A 13,563-nucleotide genomic window follows, 5' to 3' on the forward strand; every position below is an offset into this window, starting at 1 on the left:
TAATCAAGGAATTTTTATATCCGAAGCATAAAATCGGACCGGACGCGAAGCATTTAGTTGTGCTGGGTTCCTTCTCAAAATAACCAGTTACGTCTCTGCGTTCGCTTCACAAAAGGCTTGAGGTGTCCTGTGCTCAAAACCAGGCACCAGGAAGCAGAGAGAAGAGAACGAGAAGAAGGGTGGGAAGCAGCCTCAGCCACACTTGCTCTCGTCTCACGAGCTTATCATTCCCCAAGCATGCCTGTACCTCCCACTCCTGCTAGTGCAGTGCAAGAGAACGTGGGTCCTGGAGCCGGGCGGCTCTGGTTCCAGTCCCTGCTACAGCGCTGCTGGCGTGGTGATCTGAGCCAAGTACCTTACCTACGGCTACATTAGTTTCCTCATCTGAAAAAGGGGGATGTTGTAGGGGTTAAATAACTTACAGCTCATGTAAGTCACTTTGCAGAGCACCGGGCCCATGGTGACCACTCAACAAATGTTATTGGCTATTAACAGCCATGTTCTTGCCTGTTTCACACCCTGCCCCAGCAGTCACCGATACTGCAGCCTTTGGCACAGCTACTTAATTAACCTGAGCCAAGGATGGGTTCCAGGTGAAATGTGAATCCTTAAAAATTGCGAATTTTTAGTGCGTGTTCCTTATTGCATTTTGCACTGTGATTATATTTATCTTTTTCCTGCAAAGCTATAAACTTCTCGAAGGCAGGGACAATGATTTATATATGCTTCTATTCCCCCACAGTATCCGGCTCAACCTGTACACAGAAGGTACCCAGTAGATGCTTGAGGTATATCCTGAACCTCAAGATGAATGCACTTGCGTGTTTACACACAGGACGTAAGGGCATCCTCAGCTTTCCTTTCAAATTAATTATCAAAGCATAAAAAGGTTACTCCATCAGGCATAAGAACTCAACAAAGAAAAGCGGGTCATTTACTACAGCCATTGGGAGATGATGAACGCCATCAGCGTAACCAGTCCGAGCCTTATCTTTCAGGGATACGCGTTACATAAACAAATAGATACTAATATGTGTGGCTTCATTTTAAAATTATGGGCCCCTTCAGTATGCACAAAGAGTATAAAAACACATGACAAATCTTACAGCTAAGATTTCTCTTGTGAGAAGGGTAAAAAGACATGATAATTACAGGCAACATTAACTGAGCCATTACCATTAGTCAGGCACTACTACAAATATTATATGCATTGTTTTATCTTCACAACATCCCTATAAGTGTAAAACGTATGCCCATTTAATAGATGAGGACATTGAGACTCAGAATAAGTCACTGCTCATGAGTGACGGCACAGGGATTCAAAGTCGGGTCTGCTTGACTCTTGCCTCCAAGGCTGCCTGCCCCAGTGGAGAGAGACAATACTTCGCTGCTAGCTTGGGTGTGAGTGCCCTAAATCTCAGCTGATGATGGGTGGGGGAGCTCTTACCTTTCTGGGCTTGATTTGAGTGAGGAAGAGCGGGTTGGGAGGGGGAGTGTGGCCGACCGCTTAACCACCTTCTCACCGTCAATGTAGCTCATCTCACTTTTTGAGCGAGGCACAGAAAGGGGAGATTTTGCTAGAGAAGAAAAGTGGGTACAAAAGACTTTCAAACCTGGGGGAAACCAAAAACAGGAAGATATCCTCCCCCATCCACCACCCTCTCTTCCTCCCCCGCGACCAGAAAATTCTGCGTCACTTACTGTCTTCAGAAAAGGAGTACCGAGGCGAGTACAGATCTGAATCATCATCTAGTGAACAAAACAAAACACAATCAGGAGGAATCTGGCTAAGGTAAGAGAACCAGGTGACATGTCCCCCACTCACAACATCCTGCACCAGCATCCAGCCACACCGGGGGCCCGAGAGACAGAGGAGGGGCCCAGGGCCGGAAGCCACACCATCGCAAACCCCATTTGAGAGCCCACCCAACCAAAGAGGGTCTGCAGACCTGGAGGCTGGAAGGTACATTCATGACACCTGCGGGCTGATTGCCACCTGCCACCAAGGAAGCATGGGGACAAATAGCCAAAGGTCCTCCTCAAGACAATTTCCACAAGCAAAGCTAGAATGCAGGGTCCCCAGCCTGGGCTGGACGCAAGGGCGGAGATAGGTCCCAGAATGCTCACGCTGAAAGTCTCTGCTCTAGCCTGCTGAGTTCCACAGAGTCCCCCAGGACCACCACTAGATGGAATGAAGAGGCCCAGTGATGTGGGTTCAACTGCCCACCTCAGCTGTGACCCAATTTATACTCTGAGGTCCCATTTAAGTATCACTTAAAGAGGTGCTGCAGCTGAGAACACAGTTCGACAAGCCCCTCATAATCATTTGTTTTGATTCCACCTCCATCTAGTTGCTTGAGTAGCTCGCTTGTCTTGGAACATGGCACACCCTGGCAGGTTTGCTTTGCAAAGGTACTGCTCAGGCTAAGTGTCTAAACCATGACTCTGGACCAAATCAAACTCACATGGTTTTGTGAGACTGCCCTCCAGGGGAGAGACACACGTCCCTAAGTAAGGGGAACACTGGGACACGGACACTTGTAGAATCGAGACCAGATCTGAGCCACTCACGTTAGTGGTCGCCCTGAACTAAAAATGAGACCACACGCACATTTATGGAAACAGATTTTCAAACTGGAACTGTCCTGAAAATGTAGGACATTTAGTCACCACATCCACGATAATCCCTCCAAAGCACTTCTCCAACAAGAGTTAGGCTGAATCAGTCAGCTGTTCCCATTTTCTAATATCTTGCTAACCTGAATTAAGAATTCATGAATATGAAATGAAGACCCAACTCCTTCCCTTAAAATCCAGAAGAGTTTTAACAAAGAACACACAGTAACCCACAAAGACAAGCCAAAGAATCCAATGTAATGTGTTGACAAAGTGCTAACCAAGTTCTGTCTCTCTGCAAATCACTTTGAGTTTCAGAGCAGTGAAGTCCAGGATGTTTCGTGAGATAAATATTATTTTGAGTATTATTCAAAGACAGTTTCTCTATCACCGCTTCTTATCCCGTTTCCTCTCCTGATTTTCATCTGCCCCAGGTCTATCCCAGCCCAAATAAAGGAAAGGTATCAGGTACCAAGTTATCTTTCCCTCCCTTCCTCCTTCTGCTTCGAGGGTAAGAACTAGTCAACATCAAAGTGGAACAAGACTTGGAGGGTTCAAGCTTATTTATGTTAGCTTTTGAAAACAGGGCAGAAGGAAGAGATAAAATGATATCCAGACATATTTGTGGGGTACTGTTCCGAAGTATTTTGTCTTGCCTGTTTTTGTTTTTTCACAGAATGTCTGATTATCGTACTGAAATGACACGATGTCAGAGAAAACTAAACATCAGCTCTGACCACGAAGATGTGATCAGAAAAATGGCGTCTGCCAAATGAGAAATTAGCTTACTTAGGAACACCAGCAGTACATACTGCTTAAAATCCAGCCTAGCATTTTAGCTCAAAACCCTGTCTCTCTCTGAATCATGAAGCAACAGCTTATCCATACATGGTAAGGTCAGTGTTAATGTATAACTATTACCTGGTTCTTGGGGCAAGAAGCAAAATTTTCATGGGGGCAAAATGGCATTTAAACATTCAAAATATTAAATATTCAACTTGTTTTAAAGCCCAAGCTCTTTAAAAATTTTCTTCTTCTTAGAGCTTCCTTATGTACAATTCTGAAATATTTGCTAGAAGGAAATGACAAATAGTTCTTATAAGATGGGAAAAAAAAATAGCACAGCTTGGAGAGTATGTGTATTGAACAGAAGGAGAAAAATGGGGGTGAAGGCAAAAGAGAAGTCTGAGTGACTGAACACTCTTAAAGCTACTTCTTAGGGGCGCCTGGGTGGCTCAGTGGGTTAAGCAGCCGACTCTTGATTTCTGCTCAGGTCATGATCTCACAGTTCATGAGATTGAGCCCCAGGTTGGGCTCTGCACTGAACCTGCTTGGGATTCTCTCTCTGACCCTACCCTGCTCTCTCTCAAATAAATAAACTTACCAAAAAAAAAAAAAAAAACCCCCAAAACAAAAACAAACAAACAAAAAGCTACCTCTTATTTGTCACCCATCGAAGGCCAACATAGGGCAGGAGTGCCTCTGAGCTTTTCATTTCTTTCTCAGTGTCCATCGGATCCGACTCTGACATGTGGATTTCAGTTTGACTTTTAAGAGGGCAAACTGAAGTTCCATGGATTCCGTTGAACACTAGCAATTAGGGCAAGTTGCAGGGAATGTAAAATTTATTTAAATTTTTTATGTTTGTCTTACAAATCTAGTGTAAGAAAATTTTACCTACGTGTGTGAATAAAAATAATAGCTGCTTCCATTAAGTGCCTAACAGTGGCTGATAATTTATTATCATCTCACTTAATTCTTGCAAAAACTCTTGGAGGTATAGAAATCTCTCATCTCATAGACAAGGAAATTAGGTCCAGGGAAGTTAAGAAAATTTGCTCTTAGCCTCACTGTGAGAAAAAGACAAAGCAGGAATGGATTCAAGGTCTTTCCGACTCCACCTCCCTGTGCTCTCAGCCCTGTGACAGGGATGGGTGCTCCGTGCTACGGTTCACCCCAGTCTCATCTACCCAATCGTGGGGAACACTGTGGCTATTCCCTTGTAATTTTTGTTGTGGAAGAGGCAGGGGAGGGTGCTGTTTTGAAACTCAAGTCACGTACTACAGTGTTGGCCAGACTGACTTCCAACCCTTGGAGCCTTTTGCTCCATTTTTCTGCATCATCCCCTTGCTGGTGATGCTTAAGCAAGTTTTCTGAGTCATCCACTTCTAGTTCTCTCCTGGTCTCCAGGGACAAGGGTAAAACTGAGTCACTCTTGCTACATCCATCATCCACTTGCTGCTTCTCTTGTTACCTTCTCCTGGCAGACTGAGTCCACGCTGGGGTAGATGGATAAGAAGTTAGAAATACCGAGGAATGGGAAAACTGGGTGCAAGGGTCGCTCTTCTGCGTTTCTGTACACTAGAGTTAGCCAAAGGGAGTGTATTTTTAAGCATAGTTAAGACATAGCAAATGAAACGTTTCTCCAGTTGTCTGTGAACACAGACATCGTCTGTGTCTGAAATCCTGCCTTTACGGTTTCTCCAAGGGTTCTTTAAAGCTGTGCCTTAGGGGGCTCAGCTGAGCCAGGATCTTGTGATTCCTGTTTGTGGTGGAGCCACATGCTGACCGTGCCCCAGAGCCCCAAGCAGCAAACACTAAGCTTCGGGAGCAACACCCAGAACTTCCGGTGCCAGTGACTTCCAGGAAGCTCTGACACTAAGTAGGATTTACTCAGAGTGAAAAATCCACTTCTGGAACCCAAAGGCCCCTGCTGGGCTCCGATGTTTACACACCAGTGATTGCCCTCTAGGCTTTGGCAATCTGTCCTTGGAGGCTCGATTTGGGGACAGCTACTCTCCTAAAACTGCCAGGAAGCACATAATTGCCTTTTCAACCACAGTGACTTTAAATGAACTTCTAAAAAAGACTTTTTTTCTGGGTTTTCTGGGTTTCTTTTTTGAGAATTTATAACAATCTTAAAAACATTGGAACAAGTGCTGGTTGAGAATGATTATTTTCTAAAAAATTATGTAACTAAAATGAGATAATGAGCAAAAAGGAGTATTTACATAATCACTTGCCTTTATCAAATTTTCATTTTATGCATTTCTTAGGCCTTTAGACTTACAACTATTTCTTTCTCTTCTTAAAATTTTTTTTTAATGTTTATTCCTTTTTGAGAGACAGAGCATGAGTGGGGGAAGAGCAGAGAGAGAGACAGAGGGAGACACAGAATCCAAAGCAGGCTCCAGGCTCTGAGATGTCAGCACAGAGCCCGACGCGGGGCTTGAACCCACAAACCGCGAGATCATGACCTGAGCCAAAGTCGGACGCTTAACCAACTGACTACCCAGGCGCCCCTCTTTCTCTTTTTTTTAAAATAAAGTTTACTCATTTATTTCGAGAGAGAGCAAGTAGGGGAGGGGCAGAGAGAGGAGAGAGAATCCCAAGCAGGCTCCGCACCACCAGCACAGAGCCCCACATGGAGCTCAATCCCACAAACTGTGAGATCATGACCTGAGCTGAAATCAAGAGTTGGACACACAACCCACTGAGCCACCCAGGCTCCCTAAATTTACAATTATTTTTCTAACATCAGGGGCTGATTTCTGACACAACCTTTATCTACTGCACAAATTAATTCCTTCTCCTGCTTTACCCCACACACTTAGGAAGAGGAGGGATAAAAGAGTCAAGATAGACACATACTCACCCCACAACCAAAAATATTCAAAGACAAAGATACATGCAGAAGTGGGTACAAAGTCTGGGTGGGATGGGAGAGCAGAATGAGCACAAGGAGAACTGGCACAGTCCAGGGCGCTCAGGGAGAGATTCTCCAAACTGTCTTCTGTGTTCCGGTTAAAGGCAAATTTTAGGGGATTAGAAAAAAAAAAAAAAAAGATCCTGATAGGGTGTAGAGTAGCTATAGAAAACAAATTCATAAAAAAAAAAAAATCTGAAGGAAAGAATGATGTGTAGAAGGGAAGAAGGGGAAGGAGGAAGACCTGGGGAGGACCAGAGGGCTGGAAAAAGACTCACCGTCCTCATCTCCAGTGGCATTCCTGGCCCTTGGAGGTGGAAAGGGAGTAGCTGCTAGTGCCTCTCAACTATCTTGCAGGCCCGTCCAAGACTCCGCACTGGCTGGGCGGAGCCGTCCCGCGCAGCTCCCGTTAGGAGAGCAAAGGTGACCGGGCAGCTCGGTCCGCCTCCTCTGGGCAGTGCTAGCTAGCTGGAGCTTGGGGCATGGGGTGCAGATCCTGGCCAGGCATTTTCACAATAGAACTATTTGCTTGAACGCCAGCAAAGTAAAGCTATTCTTAGAAATCTTGAAAGGCCAGTAGAGGATTACTTTAATTCGGTATAGACGTGCCTGGGAAAAAAATCAGCCTCCTAAATCCTTATTCTGGCACATCCTCATCTAGGAACAAGGAGAAAGCTCAGTAGACAGACACTACTGCATATGTCACCATAACTTGAGGATGCCTTGGGGTGGTGCCTTGAGACACTTTGCCAGGAGGTGGCAGTGGTCACCATCAGCCTGACTGGTGGAAGAAGCATCCAAAAGCAAGAGGAAAAGCTGGTCTCTGGGACTTTCCCCCTTGGCTAAGAGGACAGACCTCTACCCTGACATGGCCAAACGTATTCTCAGAGGCCACGGACCATGGAAAAACACACCAGATACTCAGTTTTATGCTGACTTGGAGGCATTATTTGAAAAGCTCTGCCATTTTGTGGACATAAAGCAGGTCAAGAGAGCCAACATCATTTGGCATGTTTAGAGTGGGAAGGCTAACTCTTTTGAATCTGTATTCCCTGCTTAAATTCTATATCCAAACACCCCAGATTGCACTGGCGAGTATCTTCTCTTTCTTGGAGGGTGGGAAGGGTGGTATTCCTTCACGCTAGTGGTTCCCAGTCCTGGCCATACGTCAAATCAAATATCTTGGGGACCTTTCTTTACATACTCCCAGAAATCATCCCAGGAGACACTGGCTCAGCCTATTCAGAAGCAAGGCAGGCTGGATGTCCGGAGTTAGGTGTCAGAAAGCCCTTGGCAAGAGGGGTCAGCCAAGAGCACAGGGTGCAGCAGGAGAGGTAGAGGAATCAGCAGTGCAGTAGAACAGTAAGAAAGAGCCCATGTGTGGGGGTCCTATAGATCTGGGTTTGAAACCTAGCTCTGCTACTTCTTGGGTGATCTTGAACAATTACATAAGTTTCCCGAGCCTCACACCCTTTATTTACGAAATGAGGACTTACCTCAGGGGGTCCCTGTAGGGATGAAACAAGGTGACAGTTGTGATGCACTCAGGATGTGGGGCTCTGTATTCGGTAGGGGCTCAATAAACGGTAGTCGTGACAGTCGCTGCAGTGGTTATGCCATTATTGTTGTTGTTATTGTTATTATTTTTTTTTTCAACGTTTATTTATTTTTGGGACAGAGAGAGACAGAGCATGAACGGGGGAGGGGCAGAGAGAGAGGGACACACAGAATCGGAAACAGGCTCCAGGCTCTGAGCCATCAGCCCAGAGCCCGACGCGGGGCTCGAACTCCCAGACCGGGAGATCGTGACCTGGCTGAAGTCGGACGCTTAACCGACTGCGCCACCCAGGCGCCCCTGTTATTGTTATTATTAATAGAATTAGGCTTGTGAGCCGCTGAGGTTTGAGCCACCACACTGCTGTTTCCCAAAGCAGGAGACAGGGGAAGAGGCAGCGGCAGCATTTCTGAGGCTTCTCCTCCACAGCTTGTTCCTCTGGCTCCTACTCCAGGAGGAAACCAGGGGCAGGGCATCTGAAGACCCTCCATAGCAGCCCCTCCACATCTGGGTGCAGCAGGGGGTGGGGCTGGCTCTTGTGGCCATCTACGCTCTCTCCCCCCCCCCCCCCAACAATCTTTCTGTCCCAGTGACATCCCAGATGCTACGAAAAGACATCTATCTGCCTTTGAGAGAGAGAAGAGAATGGAATTCACAGACAAGCAGCTTTGGGTCACAGAGGAAGGAATGATGGGGAGGAGAGGGCGGGTCAAGTGAAGGCTTAAAAAAAAAAAAAAAGGAAGTAAAACTCATTTGCTTAGCCTTACTTGAGAGTTATTCCCAAAGGAATTGTTATTTTTGATAAGCTTTCTAGTGACCAGGGTATACAGGGAAATTTCAAGAAATACGTCTCCTGAATCCATTCTGTTAATTCCCTAGCCCCAATTACTCCCAACTACCTCATGAAACAAAGACCTCCTGCCCCACAGAGTGGTCTCAAAGATTATAAAATGATTAGAAGTGACCGCGCCCTGTTGGAATTTACAGGTTTCTTTTAAAGTACATTTTAAACTTCACTGATTAAGACATAATTCTACGTATCTTCTGAAAGTCTGGATAGAAGTTTACTCTTTCATGGTAGTACTTGGGCGGGGTGGGGAAAGGGTTGCTAAGCTGGCATAAACAAACTTTCACATAGTCCTTTACTACTTAGGAGAATCAGCTTTCAGACACTTAGTCTTTTTTTATATCCTCTAAACAACTAGAATTTAGGCAGAGGCAGCATCCCTGAGGCTAGGTTTTGATAGATTTACTGAAAGTAATTCTGGTTTCAGATTCTGAGTTCAAGCAAAACAAAAAACCCAGCAGCAACAGCAGCCCGCTCTTCGTAAAGGAGAGACTCTGGAATGATGGCTCGCCTTCCTCATTAAAGCTGGCTATTTTTTCATGCTCATTAAAATCTATGGGTAGAACCCTGGTTAGGTGCTGATTTGTCCTTAACACCTTTCTTTGAAAGGCATAAATATCTCCCACGTTAAGGTGTGCAGAGCTCAGGGCCACCTGTTGGAAGCACACAGGGCTGGCACAGGTACCAACGACAGGGCTGAGGGGGACCTGCCAGAGCTTACCGACCTCAAAACCACAAGCCAGAGAATCTCTTAATACCTTAAAAAAAAAAAGAAGTTAAAAAATGCCAATTCTTTAAAGCGATTTAGCTCAAACATTTCACTCATTTGTAAAAAGCCTTCATCCAGTTGAATCCGTCTGTGGTCTATGTCTGGATCTGTCATCTTGAGCAGGGAGCAGGGGCGAGATGGAATCTACCCTATTTTTAAAAAGGTCTCCAGGGAAAAAGACTTCTTAGAAACTCGTGTGAAAACCTAATCATCTTGGTTGTTATGAATCTTTTATGTTCAATCTAATTTTTTTCCCTTTTTATCCTTCAAGACAATTTCATCCTTTTGGTCTTTGAAAATAAAAAATATTAAGGTTCGCTTCCCACTTTACGGGTGAAAAGCTATCATATCGTCCCTTACTGTTTATGCCTCAAGGAAAAATAACCTCAATTCCCTCTTGTGCCTGACTTGATGTGTCCCAAACAGCAGACGTCACTGTCAGCTGGGGTTGCTAAGGTGTGGCAGCCGATGACACGGCAGCTCTGGGCGTGAGGCCACGAAACCCTGGCTTCAGACAGACAGCCAGGCTGACTGCCTGTGGCAGGCCCCCGGCATTCCTCCAGTGCGACGGAATCACTGTATTTCTTCCCAGGACTTCTCCAGGTGGCCTTCCTCTGCCCACAGAACACTGTGCCTTCAGGCTTGCAGTGCCCTTGTCACCTTCCCCAGAAGGGACCCCTACCCTAGGAGTGCGCTGGGCTCTCAAGTCCAAATGAGGCACCAACTAAACACTGCACGGTCAAAATTACCCTAAAAAAATTTCTCCCTCATTCAGCTCAGTTGTTTCTTAAGCAATGCTTTTGGCTGGAATCAGCACCCCAAGATCAAAAGATGAGGTTACCTCACACCAAATAGGTTCTTGTTGGAAGTGGGGAGGTTGCTGATTATAATGAAATCATCAGCATCTGATGTGAAGCCTGGGTTTGTTTGGTAGACTTCTTTTCGTTCAGATCCAGACATGAAAAGGTTGGAAACCACTGACTAGCACATCAAGGGCAGAGCCAGAAGGGAATATGGTATTTTAGCTAAAACTGTATCTAACGCTTCCCAGAGTGTCATTTCATGCATGTTAAGTAGTCAATGAGAGTTTGGTGAATGAGTGAATGGACGAATCTACCAGTGATGAGAAGGGCTGTGCGGGATGGCTTCTCGGCTAATCAGAGCACAGAAATACGGGGGGGTGAACTGGGCTTCGTCCCTAAAAAGGAATGCTGGTACCAAAGCCTCACTCATCAATATTCTCCAGGTATGTACGGAGGGCCCCCTTTCCACCAGCAAGCTTTCCTCCAGTCTTCGGGGCATATGCTCTTGCAGGTGCCCCCCCACAGACATAGTGCAATGAAGGGGCCGCGTCTACCTCTCTGCCAGACGTGCACTTCTGAAAACAGAGGACTTATCTTATTCACGATACTATTTTCGGTTCCAAGGACAACGCAAGTGCTCGGTACTAGTTGAATAAGTGACGTTCAGAGCATTCAACATCTCATCCTAGAAGAGCATTTAATGAAATGTCCTCTGTGTACCCCTCCATTTCCTGCTCTCTGGGTCACTCACCCAGAGATCAGACGATCCCCAGGACAGGATAATTCTCAGGATGGTGCCTTTATCTTACCTTTTAGAACCTTCTTTGACACCAAGACTTCTTGCCCCAGAAAAAAGTCTTAGATACAAGTGTGGCCAACCTTCCCAGCAGGTCCAAATTCCTAGCCAGCTCTTTCACGAAACATTTTCTCACTTGGCCAAAACCCTTATTTTTGAGAGATGTCATCTCCCACCATGGCTGAACCTCATACCTGGAAACCTCTTTGGGAATTCCTTACCAAGGAGACGCACTCTGAGGGTCCATGACAAGAGGGGGCCGGCGACAAGTTGTTGCACATGTAGGAAGTGGGTAATTTTTCTGTTGTTGACAGGGGGCCTGTCTACCCGCTCCCATCAGCATCACAACAGCCTCCCTGAGTCACTGCCCAGCCGCCAATACCATGTGACCACCCCAAACACTGGCAGCTTTTCCCAGAGCCCCACACGTTCAAAGCATTATAACTAAGCTACATCGGTTACCCAATTAATCATGTAAACTCCAAGGGAACAGTATGAAAATCCATCCGGATAGACTCAGGTCATACAGTCAGCGAGGAGTGAAGCAACACCACAAAACACAAGGTTGGGGGAAGCAAAAGATTGGGAGACAGCCCGTTAGCCACCAGAAAAAACCCCAAGGTGAAGAAGAAAGTAACAGCACCAGTACAAAGATAGGCACGTGATTTTCCTTTAATTACCTTCAGATTTAGGACTAGGAGTAGATGCTGGAAACTGGTAGGTAGGAGTGTAGGGATTGTCCTCTGTAGCAGAGAAAAGCAGTGGATTTTGAAACCACCCACCATGAAGTGGAGGAACTGACAAATCCCCAACTGGCTCTTTTGAACGATTACCTATTTTAGTGTTATTAAAGCACACAGCATCACACTTAAAACGAGATTAATGAATTAGAAAGGCCTTAGTTATTTTAATATAGCACATCATGCAAATGAGACTTTCACCAACCGAAAATGACTATAAAAAACAAAATCTAAAAGCCAAATCTTATTCCTATAATGGAACTATAAGAATTAATTTAAGGCTAGGACAACAGATACACTGTCTAAGTTTATGGTACCTTCAGAATTTTGCTGGATTTCAGGAAGTTCAGGGAATTGGTACGTAGGGAAATAAGGGTTTTCTTCAGGAGTGTCTAGGCAGAGGAGCAGGTTTGGGAGAGAGAATAGAGGAAGATACAAATGGAGAGAATGAACGAACAGGGATCCGCGCACAATTCAGGCCCCTTGAACTCTGGAATGTACTAGGCTTCACGAGTGATAGGAAAGAAACTCAAATTGCTTTGAAAAATCCAGTCCTTTCGCCTGAATTACTGAGACACATCTAAAGAGACAATACCCTTTTTCCTCTTGGACCAAGAATTACATATACAGAGGATCTGGTAAGCAAGAGGGATTTAGTACAAAGCTTCAAGTTTCCAAACAAACAAGTGGATTCTTAATTTTTCACACATCTCTGTCTCCCATTAGGGCAGGTAGTTTTGTTTAGAACCTGTAATTTGGGTTGAGTTAATCCCTCTAACAGGAGAGATGCTGCCTGTGGGGCAGAACAACATACTGTTCACATATGCACCTGTGTCTTGGCATTTGGGCTGCCGAAGCCAGGTCTCAAGATGAGAGAAACACAGATTGCTGGGGGAAATGGACAGCAGCTTTAGCAAGTGACCAGCAGAACTGACGTCACCCAATTGGAGACCCAGCCTCAGGCATCACCACCATGACTGAGCTCAGCTACCCAACCAAAGTGGATTTACCCTTGGTTTAGAAACATTGAGCATCTTGGAATTTTGAAACGGTTTGGAGAGAGGCATGGCCAGCTTCATTGTGAACGCTGCAGGAGCTAATTAACAGTGGCTTTAGCTGGCAGCCGCAGCTAATCAGAGAGACTGGTTATTTGCTGCGGCTCAGGCCACCATCGACCAGAATGCTTTCTCTTTGCCTTCATGTGTCATCTGCCAGGCGGCCAGACTGGATTTGGCCACAGGGAATGACAGGATGCTCTGCCTCTGGGAGGAGGGGCACCCTCCCCACAGCGCAGCTGCATCCCTGCCTGTCAGCTGACTGGTGGCACAGGCGCATGGGAGCTGGAGGGGTCATGAGCCGCCTGAGCACTGGCCTGGGTTCTCCCACCATGCTGGATCCCCTGCTGATAGCCCAGGGGACCCCTGCTTTGGAAGCGCTTCTCTTCGAGCTTCAGCGGGCTTTGGTGTGTCAGCTCTTGACTGACTCTCAGGGCTACCTGCCAAGTGCTGGCTCCCAGCTGGGGAAGATTATTTTTCATGTTAACACCTTACAGGTGCACCACACATTCTCCTTCATTAGGAAGAATTCGCGCTCATTTGGACCCTGCAACATCCTTTGGAGGAAAGGAAGAGGGACAAATGCGGAGAGGCATGTGACCGGCCCAAGGTCACATGAGTGCTTGTGGGACTGAATCCAGGTGAGACCAGTTTTCTTCACTCCCAGGTTCAGTGC

At 46.0% G+C, this 13,563-nt stretch overlaps 1 protein-coding gene across 20 annotated transcripts in view; it reads right to left on the minus strand.

Moving 5' to 3' along the window:
- Window positions 1-13,563, minus strand: part of SORBS1 (sorbin and SH3 domain containing 1) — a 232,478-nt gene that overhangs the window by 62,510 nt on the left and 156,405 nt on the right. For all 20 annotated transcript variants that reach the window (XM_047825223.1, XM_047825222.1, XM_047825217.1 and 17 more), the window contains 2 exons: window positions 1,702-1,749; window positions 1,448-1,577 (listed from right to left, as the gene is read on the minus strand). In XM_047825223.1, coding sequence (XP_047681179.1) covers window positions 1,448-1,577; window positions 1,702-1,749 — 178 coding nt within the window. The remainder of the gene's footprint in view (window positions 1-1,447; window positions 1,578-1,701; window positions 1,750-13,563) is intronic.

Source organism: Prionailurus viverrinus, chromosome D2 (assembly GCF_022837055.1).
Source record: "Prionailurus viverrinus isolate Anna chromosome D2, UM_Priviv_1.0, whole genome shotgun sequence".
Taxonomy (NCBI): domain Eukaryota; kingdom Metazoa; phylum Chordata; class Mammalia; order Carnivora; family Felidae; genus Prionailurus; species Prionailurus viverrinus.